The 12,053-nt window shown below is 36.0% G+C and overlaps 1 protein-coding gene across 7 annotated transcripts in view; it reads left to right on the top strand.

Annotated features, from left to right (window-relative positions):
* The window catches only part of Epha6 (EPH receptor A6), a 955,104-nt gene that overhangs the window by 403,687 nt on the left and 539,364 nt on the right, over nucleotides 1-12,053 (top strand). For all 7 annotated transcript variants that reach the window (XM_060370600.1, XM_060370599.1, XM_060370601.1 and 4 more), the window contains one exon: nucleotides 1,218-1,553. In XM_060370600.1, coding sequence (XP_060226583.1) covers nucleotides 1,218-1,553 — 336 coding nt within the window. The remainder of the gene's footprint in view (nucleotides 1-1,217; nucleotides 1,554-12,053) is intronic.

Raw genomic sequence — 12,053 nt, 5'->3', positions numbered from 1 at the left:
TCACTAAATAAAACATTCATTTAATGAGTAAATGAAGGTAAGTATTCAGAAGATGGCTACCTCACAATTTGAATTTCTGTCCTACTGAATTTGAATTCCCAACTACTGAGCACTTTCTGTCAATAAAAGAAATTTACAGGACTCTTTTGAATTTCTTAAATAGAAGCTTCTAAATTGTGGCAAAAAATGTTAATTGTTCTATTACTTTTATAATAAGTTATTCTTCAACTATTTCTCGTAAACATGGCCGCATGGAATATGGATTCCATGGCATTAAGATAGGCCTTATCACACAGTCTAACCCTGCAGAGATCCTCCGGTATATTTGATCAATGAATGAAGAGATGTGGAGAACTCATATGTGTAGAAAGGTGATTTGCATAACTTTACAAGATGACTGGTCATAAAAGTCCATTGAGTGCTATATGTGTTTTGACACATATAGAAAACCAATAAAAGGATGGCCACATACTTCATGAGAAAAACCCAACTCATGTGTCCTTGATGATAATGAAAGAGGATTGTATAAGTCTTCTTTAGGGCATTTTGCAGTTAAAGTCTGGGTTGCTTGTGTTTAGTGAAGTACATGTAAATGAAAATACAGTGGTTTTATCATATGTCATGATACATGTATAACGTCGCGTTGGCCAGGTACTATGGAAGGGTATTTTCTGCCTCAGATTTTCATTTCTCTTCAATTTCCAAATAGTCTGCCCACCCATATTTATGAATATTTATGCCCAGTCTCTGGAAAATAAATTCTATGCATTTGACAAAAGAAATGAATGGGTGTTTTGTCTACACAATAATGACAGTTTGAGGAAGGAAAAACTGAGCACAGTATGTTGAATATACATACTCCAGTTGGCTTCACATTTTGAAAATGGGAATATAATTGATGAGGATAGTAGGATGGGCATCTCACAATTTACAATTTCCATCCATCAATCCATCACATATTTTCCATTAAACAAACTGTAAAGATGTCCTTTAGAGGTATGTGAATTTTAACATTAACTGTTGGAATTTAAATATTCAAATATTAAAAAATATACAGTATTTAACCTTAAGACTTCATCAGATATTTAAACAGTATCTTTATAGTTCCTATGAGAAAATGATTTCCAATCGAATTTAAAAGTCAGAAGCATGTATTTATGAAATTTTCAATGTTGTACCACCATCATTTACTGTGTTTTCTTACTGCTTTTCTCTAGGACCACCTTCAGCTCCTAGAAATGTGGCTTTTAACATCAATGAAACAGCCCTTATTTTGGAATGGAGCCCACCCAGTGACACAGGAGGGAGAAAAGATCTCACATACAGTGTAATCTGTAAGAAATGTGGCTTAGACACCAACCAATGTGAGGACTGTGGTGGAGGACTCCGCTTCATCCCGAGAGACACTGGACTGATCAACAATTCTGTGATAGTACTTGACTTTGTGTCTCACGTCAATTACACCTTTGAAATAGAAGCCATGAATGGAGTTTCTGAATTGAGCATTTCTCCCAAGCCATTCACAGCCATTACGGTGACCACAGATCAAGATGGTAAGTCCCACTGCTGTTCTTTCAAAACTGACTCCCAGTTTTATTTTATGTTCAATGCCCGTGGATAAGCTTGTAGTCGATTTAGTTGCAGTGTTCATTAAATACACTACAGACGGGATATTTTTACTTTCACTTCTCCTCATGATAAAGAAAAATTAGGATATATTCATATATATTTGTATGTATATACGTATACATACACATATATGTGTGTGTGTATACATTAAGCAGTTTGACCAGTAAGACAAAAAGCTTCTCTGTAATAAGATACGTCAGATAACAATATTCTTAATAAGTGTGTATATAATTTTGCCAATGGAAACTAGCTATAAATAAAATGTTGCTAAATGCACTGAATTTCCATCTGCCCACTTATGGTTGCCATCCTTTTTACATGTCAAATAAAACAAATAGTAACAAATTATTTTAATTATAATTAATCTTTATTTTTAAGAAATTTCAGCTGTATTTTATCATGATACTATACCCTTTTAAAGAAACACAGTCACCCTACAGAGGTGAGTGTGCCCACATACATACACACACAACCAAATACTAGTGTCAATGTGACGTTATGAGGTACTTAAACTGACTAAAATGTGAAAAATTTAGTTAAATATACCAATTATATCACTAAAAATTTTTATTTTGATGTAGTCAGACATGAATATTCACAACTTTTAAGTATATATTCTCTGTAATTCCTCTCCAACATAATTACATTGCAGAATGTGATAAAGAAAAAAGACTTAAAACATCTTTTAAGAAGCAATCATAAATAATATGGATATACAACAGACTCTTTTACAAAAGAAAGCATCAGTAAATGCATATAACACAAATTTATAAAAAATAAATAAGTATTTATTTAATAAAAATTAAATTTATACTTTTTTAAATTAATAAAAATAAATAAAATAAATAAGTTCTGCAGACTTGATTAGCTTGCTATATCAGCTCTAACAAACATCAAGCAGTCTGTGGCTTACACAAAGTGATTTCTCTTTCATAAAGTTATAAGCTGGAAGTTATTGGAAGTACTGATTCCATCTTGAGATGGTTTGCTAGCCTTTCAAAATGGCCAAATTTTTCTATGGCTCCTTATGGTCTTTCATCTTTTATCTAGTTCCCTAAAATTCGTTTTTGTGCATGGGCATTATTCATTGAATTATGACTTAATAACTCATTAAAGACTTATTGCCAAATATACCACACTATCAGGATCTGAGAGATTTCAACTTTTGAGTTAGAAATAGAAAAATTCATCCCATAACATAAACTAAAGCAAAACAGTATTCTGGAAAAAAGAATGGTGGTAAAAAGCACTTGATGCTTTTCTAGAGGACACAGGTTCAGTTTTCATCACCTGTGTTAGGAGGTTGACAACAGTCTGTAGCTCTAGCTCAAGGGGATCCAGTTCTTTCTTCTGACCTCTGAGTACACTTGTACATACATGACATGTACTCATGAAAACATAAATATATTAAAATAATCTTAAAAAAGAAAGGCCATGACACCTCAGTGTCCGAATGGGTTCCCTAGTAGCATTGTCTGACATAAACTGATTGGCCTGCTCTTTGATCACCTCTCACTCGGGGGGGGGGGGGGGTGCAGCCTTATCAGACCACAGAGGAAGACAATGCAGCCAGTCCTGATGAGAACTGATAGACTAGGAACAGATAGATGAAAGGGGAGGAGGACCTCCACTATCAGTGTACTTGGGGAGGGGCATGGATGGAGAAGAGGGAGAAAGGGTAGGATTGGAAGGAGAAGAGGGAGGGAGCTACAGGTGGGATACAAAGTGAATATACTAAAATTAATGAAAATAAAATATCAAAATTATCAAAAAAGAAAGCATACTGATTGTATTGGAATACTACTCAACATTAGATAGGTAATAGGCTCAAACTATTGATACATATATCTTGGATGGCCCTCAAGGACATGATGCTGATTTTATATGGCCAGCACAAAAGAACATGTGCTATATGATTCTATTTGTATAACATTATTGAAATAGAAATTGGAGAAAATATGGGGCTTGGATCGGGTAGCTAGAAAGAGCCTTATGATCATCATGAAAGCAATCTGTCTAGATTATACTTTATGACAAAATGCTATAGATATGAGAAATTACACACACACATACACACACACACACTGTGGATCGACTAATGCCTACTCCATTTTTCTTATTGTACTATACATATTCAGGAGAGGGCATTGAGCAAAAGATGAGTAGGACCTTTCGGCTCAATATATATATATATATATATATATATATATATATATAATTACTTTGAAATGCAAAGATAAAAAGTTCTTGTGCCTATTAGTAAGTCACAGAAAAAGTTTAAATTTCTCCTAGAAGTATCTAAAAGATATGAAATTTTACTAAATGTGAAATATTATATTAATCCTCTTGCCAATAAACTCCAATATTATTTACCTCTAATAAAGTCAGGTGAAATACTGTTGTCCAAATCTTCATATCTACGAAGCAATTCTCTCCTTCATGGAGAAAATAGCCACATTCCCATAAGTTGCTTTACAGTTGCTCCTGTGGGATTCCCACGTACTCCTTTTCTCTATCTCCTTTGGTAGAAGCAGAATCTTGTTGACTGAGCCATCAGTAACAAGCACATTAGAAACTTCTGTTTCTCTGTATTGTCTGATTACCTACACAAGGCTTCTACTGTGGTAACTAACCAAATGATGAAGCCCAACATCGCCATTCTTTGTTGTACATTAAAAATAAAACAAGTATGAGATTTAAAATTTTATTTTAAACAAATGTATCTATAGTATGTGTATATATTTCCTTTATATTCATAGTTCCCATTCATTCTGTAGTTACCAAAGTTTGTTCTGCCTACTTCTCTATCACAGAGACATAGTATAAATTATTTTATTCTTTTCACGTGAGACAATTCATTAAATGTACAACAGCAAGTGCTGGTGAAAAGGGTCAGTGGTTGAGAGCACTTAGTGCTGTTGCAAAGGACCAAGGGTGGGGTAAAAAGTCCATAGAAGGAAGCTGACAACTTCAGTTACATGTGATCTGACCCCTGGTTTGAGGACACCTGTTCCCAGGTGGTACACATAAACTTACGCACGTACACACATATACGTGAATTCAAAAATCAATAAAGTATTTCTTAAAGTTTAACGCTATTTGTAAAAGACAAAACATGAAATATTAAGTAGTACCCACATATTGAAAATATATAATGTGGAAATATATCATTAAGCAATCTTGACAAAATGTCTTTATTGAAGCATATTTAGAGGTATTCTTTTAGGACCCATTAAATATTTAGTCTTAGGTTCTCAGCTTTAGTAACACTGTTGAATCTGGGTTTGGAATTTGGGACTTGGCCACATCTTAATTAATATTGCTGGTCAATGTGAAGTGTGTATGTACCTTTTTTCCCACTTTAACGTACAAAAAGATGTTTCATTTTGGAAGTAGAACAAGAAAGCAACACCAAGAAAACATTTTATTTTAATTTTCAGTTCATGGCAAAATAAATAAAATGTGTAGTGCAATTCAAAGTAATTTTGGGGGTAGAAATTAGCCTCGTAAAGTGCTCATAGTTGATATTCAAGGTGAAGCAAATTGTGTTTATAGAAACTGTAACACATTCAAAGCATTTTCAAAGTGAAAGAAATGCTACTTAAAATTAATTTTGCTGATTCTGCTAAAATGTCATTAAATCAGTTATTATCAGAGCAAGTTGTCAAATTCTTTATCTTCTTAAAATACATATTCAATACACCCATTGCTAGTGTTGGGTGACAATTAAGTAGAGTCTATATTCTTTCATGGGCTCATCTGTTTATTATGAGGTTTTTTTCACTCTGGCAGCTGATACTAAAATAGATTAAAATCTAAAAAACAATGTATTTAAGAACCTGAGATGTCTCTCAGGTTTAAAATATCAAGGTTAGTGCCTTGTTGGAGAATGTAATTAGGCACACACTAAGTATCATTATTTTATGCATATACTTTAATATGGTTTAAATTTACATATCTCTTTTCACTCGCATTGTTTAAACAAATGCTAACAAAAACTTCTTTCTAAAACTGTTACAGTTCTATTTAAATCAAAACAAAATGAAGGTTATAAGTATTTGCTAACAGTACACTGACTAACAAGACAACGTAAGGTATATATTTTAGACAGGAAATAAGTATGATTTAACCCACTTGTGATGCTAATATTGTTGTATGCTGTATTTTTCATGTTCTTACAGCCTAAGAAAATGACAGAGTCTAAAGCTACAGACATCTTGTATTAAAAAGTGTAACATTTTCCTGTCTCCTCAGGAAAAAGTATTGCTCTCTAAAGAAAGTACCCTGAATATTTTATTTATTGAAGTTAACTGAAATGTCAGTCTAATTAATCATTACAAAATAGCTTAGTAGCTCTGCCAAATATTAAATTATGTTAAAACTTACCATTGTGAAGTTTATATTTACTCCTGCAAAAAAAAAAAAAAAACAAACCACGAATTATTTCCAAGCCTAATGTTTTTTTAGTGTGAGCATCTTTTGAGTAATTGATATAGAAAAATCCCTCAGACCTGAGATATTAATTTTCTGAGAAATAGTCAGTGACTTGTCTACCCAGCCACCGGCACAGACAGTGAGCAACTGAAGAGTTATGTACATGCTGACATACGCTATTATATCATTGGAACAGGATTGTTCGTTTCTTAAATATACTTTTATCTACCACCTACCATGTCCTTCCATCTTCACCTAAGGTAAAACAACATGTCTCCCCCCATCTTTACGTTCCTTTTTATATTACTGTTATTACTATTCCCTTGAGCCTATTTGGCACTGGCCCCGTGACAATGGCTGTAGGAATGTCCGCTGGAGCACGGGTATCCTACTAGCTACCACAGTCCCCAAAAAGAATCCTCCTTCTCTAGGTGAGGACTCCAGAGCTCAGGAGCTAGAGCACTGGTCTTATAATTTTTTTTTTTTTTAGTAATGTTTTCCCCGTCTCATATAAATACTATTTGAAAAGAAAGATAATGTGTTATTATATGTAAAATGAACCATCCTATAACTACCTAGACTATATTAGCATAGGTTGGAGATGGTATAATTTAGTCTTTGATTTATACATTTAATCAATCCAAAAATACTTATTTCATAATTGTTTCTTCCAGAAGCTGTTCTGTGTTCCAGGACTGTAACAATACAAGTAGAAAGTAAAACTAAACATGTCTTTGCTGTCATAGTAACTGACATTCTCTGTGAAGGAGAACCTAGGTAGAGTAAGATATTTACAAGAAATGGCTGGGTTTAGAAAAGCCAGAAAGCCTCCTTTGAAACAGGAAACTTGAGCAGCCCATGAATCTGAGAAAAGAAAAAAAAATCCTGTGGATATATGTAAGACTGTAGCAGAAAATGGTCACTTAAAGGGCAAAGCCTTAAATTCAAGTAGAGTGTCTAGAAAGTAAGAGAAAAATACTAATGCATGTGCATTTCTTGACAAGTGCTCAATTTCTTCTGCATTAAGTCCTGTAGTGTCACACCTACAGACTTTACAACAAAGGCTATAAGCAACAACAAACTAGCCTTTAATACAGGTTTGCTTTTTATTCTCCCTAAAGAATATGTTTATTCCTCACTTGACTTCAAGCTTCTGGTTTTTAGGGTTATTGACTATTTCCTCTTGCATATTTTTAAGAAAAAGAACGAAAAAAATCTGTGATTTAATTAGACCTTCTAGCTGTTTTGATTCCTTTGTTCCTATGTTAGTAATTTTATTGCATTTGCCTATACAGAGGGAAAAACAGTAAATGCTAATTAACCAAATGATTTGAGTCCTATGAAAATGACCCATGGTGGTAGATAACAAACTAAAGTGAAGATCAGTGAATAGGATGTAGTCAGTATTTTCTTGAACTGCTGTAGACTAGACAAATGGCCAACAATGCCAATGCACCTCTTTGTTTGAAAGTGAAAGTCACCTGCATTTTATGACTAAACCATGTACAAAAATTGATTTGGAAGACCAATTCATTATGTTCTAAATGTGTAATATTTTCTGGAATTTTTACTTTGATATAAATACTCATAAAGATTGAAAGCACATTAACTTATCCAAAAAACATTTTTCAATACACACACACACACACACACACACATATATAGCATAATTACTAACTATGCAATATTCATTTGCTTGTCAAATATTCTTCACTTGCATTATTTTAAAACCATTTACTGATCTTTTTTAATTTTAATTTTATTTTTATTAATTACAGTTTAATCACTTTGTATCCCCATCCCCTCCCTCCCTCTTCTTCTCCTCTGTCCAACGTTCCCCTCCCCCAAGTCCAACGATAAGGGAGGTCCTCCTCCCCTTCCATCTGACCCTAGCCTATCAGGTCTCATCAGGGCTGGCTTCTTTGTCTTCTCTGTGGCCTGGTGAGGCTGTTCCCCCCTCAGTTCATGAGTTCATGAGTTCATATCAGATGTGTCCCTGTTCCTAAGCTAAAATTGCATATAGTATCTTCAGTATAAATAGTGTTTTCTTGCCATATATTTTATTCCTCAGTATTTTCTATTTGATTTTGATTCTGAAACAATCACTACCAACTATGTATTCTCTACTGCACAGTTAAAAAGAATTATACCCTTTGCTCATAAAGCAGGTTCAAGTAGACATGAAAGAAACTAAAATTTAAGATTTTTGCCTCTGTGGCTTTTCTCCCAGTGTCTTCCAGGTCTCCTACTGTCCAGGTAATGAACCTCTGCATATAAATGGTAAAACTGAAGATTATTAATGTGAAGTTTACTCTTCGTCTTTATATTATTCAATCCAGTTTAAAATGCAAGTATAAGAACTTTTAATTATTTTTAAACTTTTAACTTGATTTATTTAGTTGTTCACTTTACATTTCAATTATAGTTCCCATCCTCAACTCCTCCGGGTCCCACTCTCCCTCTTTTCCCCCTCAGGAAGGGGGGGGTCTCTGGACTAACCCACCCCAGAATTTCACTTCACCTCAGGACTGATAGCATCCTCTTCCACAGTGGCAAGGCAGCCCCACCAGGAGGAAGAGATAGAAAAGCAAGCAACAGAATCCATGTCAGAAGCAGCTCCCACTTGCCTTAGTAGGTGACCCACAAGAAGACCAAGTTGTCCAATGGTTATATATATGTGTAGGGCACATAGATTCAGTCCATGCACGGTCCTTGGTTGGTGCTTTAGTCTCCACAGGCCCCCTTGAGTCAGGTTATTAGTGCTGTTGGTCTTCTTGTGAAGCCCCTGTCCATTCTGTGTTCTTCTACCCTTCCCCCAACTCTTCTACAAGGCTCCCTTTGCTCTGCCCAATCTTTGGCTGTGAGTCTCAGCATCTGTTTCAATCCCTTGTGGGTAGAGCCTCTCAGAGACAACCAAGCTGTCTGCAAGCCTAGCAGAGTGTGGTTGTTAGTGTCAGGGGTTGGGTGTCTCCCACGGGGTGGGTCTCAGGTTGAGTCAAGGATTGTTTGGACATTCCTTCCATCTCTTCTCTATCTTTATCCCTGCACTTCTTGTAGGAAGGCTAAATTTGGGGTGGAAGTTTTTGTGGATTGGTTGGTGTTCCACCTCCCTCCACTAGGAGTCCTGTCTAGTTAGAGTGTGGCCTCTTCAGTCTCCATGATCCCCACTACTAGATGTCTCACCTAGAGTCACCCCCATATCCTCCCTGGAGCCTATCCTGTTTTAGGTCTCCAGCTTGTATCAGAAATGCCCCCTCACACAGTTTCTCCTCTCTCTTCAAGCCCTCTGTCCTTGTGCTCCACTCTCCCCATATCTGCCCCCACCCTTGATTTCTTCCATACTCCCTCCCTTGTCCTGTTCTGTCTCTTCAACTACTTCCCCTGGCTGTTTGATTTCCCCTTCTAAGTGAAATTCAAACATCCTTCATTGTGCCTTCTTTATTGTTTACCTTCTTTGGGTCTGTGCATTATAGTATGGCTCATATCCAAGTACATACCATATGTATCTTTTGGGGTCTGGATTACCTCACTTAGGATGATCTTTTCCAATTCCATCCATTTCCTGTAAATTTTATTATTTTCTTGTTTTTAATAGCTGAGTAGTAGTTCATGGTGTAAATGTAGCACATTTTCTTTGAGGGCCATCTGGGTTGTTTGCAGTTTCTGGCTATTATGAATAAAGCTGCTATGAACATAGTTGAGTGATTATCCTTGTTGTATGGTGGAGCATCTTTTGGACACATGTCCAGGAGTGGTACAGCTGGGTCTCGAGAGCTATTCCAAATTTTCTAAGAAAGCACCAGATTGATTTCCAAAGTGGTTGTACAAGTTTGCACTCCCACTAGCAATGGAAGAATTTCCCCTTCCACCACATCTTCACCAGCATGTGCTGTTACTTGAGTTTTTGATCTTAGCCATTCTGACAGGTGTAAGATGGAATCTCAGAGTTGTTTTGATTTGTATTTCTCTGACGACTAAGGATATTGAACATTTCTTTAAGTGCTTTTCAGCCATTCTATGTTCTTCTGTTGAGAATTCTTTGCTTAGGTCTGCACTCAATTTTTAATTGGATTATTTAGTTTGTTAGTGTTTAATTTCAAGATATATATATATATATATATATTAGCCCTTTGTCAGATATAAGGTTGGTAAAGATCTTTTCCCAATCCGTAGGCTGCCATTTTGTTCTGATGGCAGTGTCCTTTGCCTTACAGAAGCTTTTCCATTGCTGTGACAAAACTCTATGATCTAGTCACCTTCTAAAATAAGTTAAATTGGGTTTATGGTTTCAGGGTCTTAGAGTCTTATAGACTTATGGCAGAGCAAAGTCGTGGTGGCAGGCATCTAGAGAAGACTCAGGCATCTAGCTGAGACTCACATTTGATCCACAGGCAGGAAACAGAGAGCACACTGGGAGCAGCATGAGTCTTTAGAAACCTGAAAGCCTCCCACACAGGGACTCACTTCTTCCACCAAAGCCATACTTCCCAATCATTCCTGAACAGGTTTACCAACTGAAGAGGGAACATTCAAACACATATGGGCTCCATTTTCATTAAAACAATTACATTCCTCTCTCTGGCCTCCATAGTCTCACAAACGTATCATATTGTAAAAAGCCATTAAGTCCAACTTCAAAAGTTTCCAGTCTTTTACAGTCTGTTAAAAAACCCAAGAAGACTAAAGACAATCTCTTAATTTGACCCTCTGTGAAATTAAAAACATTACATACTTCAAACATACAGTGGCACTAAGTATGCATTACCATTCCAAATTCAGGGCACAATAAGAAAACAGTGGACAAAAGCAAGTCCGAAACTCAGCTGGGAAAATTTAAAATGATGTAGTTCTATGTTTGATGTCTGAGGACATAGATGGTTTTACCCTTTCAGCTGTGCGGCCTTCAATATACATTGCACATTGCTCTCTCAGGCTAGTTTAGCATTCTGCAGAAAGCTCTCAAATCCAAGGGCTCTGAAGCTTCTAACGTCTTGGAATCTCAAATCTAGTCCAAGCTTCATTTTCATAGCTTGAAGCCATGTCCTCTTGGGGGCTCCATGAAAGGATTAAATTGTTACATGGTGGATCCCCATAGTTTTCCTTAACTGTAGAAGGTTTCACAACCCCTCTATTCCTTAGGCTTCATGGCTCTGAAGCCAGACCCATGTGGACAACAATGAGAAGTTCAGCAACCCACTTGGGATGAAATCTAACCCCTTACATCACATTCGCATCAGCTTGAATTTGCTGTTGAATTTTTGAAACAGAAAATTCTTTAGACTTTTCTTTTCATAGGTTGGAAATTTACTGAGGTCAGGTCTTACCCTGAGAGGAGCCTTCCCTTTATTCTATTTCAGATCAGGCCTTTGTTTATCTTTCAGCCAATGTCTTGACTCCAACTTTAACTTTCATAGTGTTATTTTTCTCTTAAAATTGTACATCTTGAATTTATTTTTCACTATTGACCACATAAGAGTGATTACTAATAACCATGCAACATAATAACCGTTAGCTTCTTGAAGTATTGTCAACCAAAGAAATTAGTCTATTACTTTTCAATTGAGCCTTAGGAAAATTTAAGGAGAGGTCACAAGGCAGCCACATTCTTTGCCAAAATATCACAAGGAAGGTTTCTAACCTACTTACTAATACTCTTCCCCTCTGAAACCTCTTAATCTGTGTCTCAACGGTCCACATTACTCTCAGCATTATTGTCTTCCAAGCACCTTCTAAGATGACCCATTAAGTTTTGTTCAAAGTCACAAAGTCTTTCACATTCAAACACACACACACACACACACACACACACACACACACAAGTCAGGGCTCTCACAGCAGTAACCCACTCCTTACTACCAATTTCTGCCATAGTTTTCTGTGGCTGTGACAAACTCAAAGGCTAAGGAAGCACATAACAGAAAGAGGTTATTTGGGCTTATGGTTCCACAGGGTTAAAATCTATGACATCAGAGCAAAAAGATGATACAATG

The sequence above is a fragment of the Meriones unguiculatus genome, chromosome 17 (assembly GCF_030254825.1).
Source record: "Meriones unguiculatus strain TT.TT164.6M chromosome 17, Bangor_MerUng_6.1, whole genome shotgun sequence".
Classification (NCBI taxonomy): Eukaryota; Metazoa; Chordata; class Mammalia; order Rodentia; family Muridae; genus Meriones; species Meriones unguiculatus.
The sequence above is the reverse complement of the archived record's forward strand: the minus strand, read 5'-3'. Positions and strand labels throughout refer to the sequence as shown.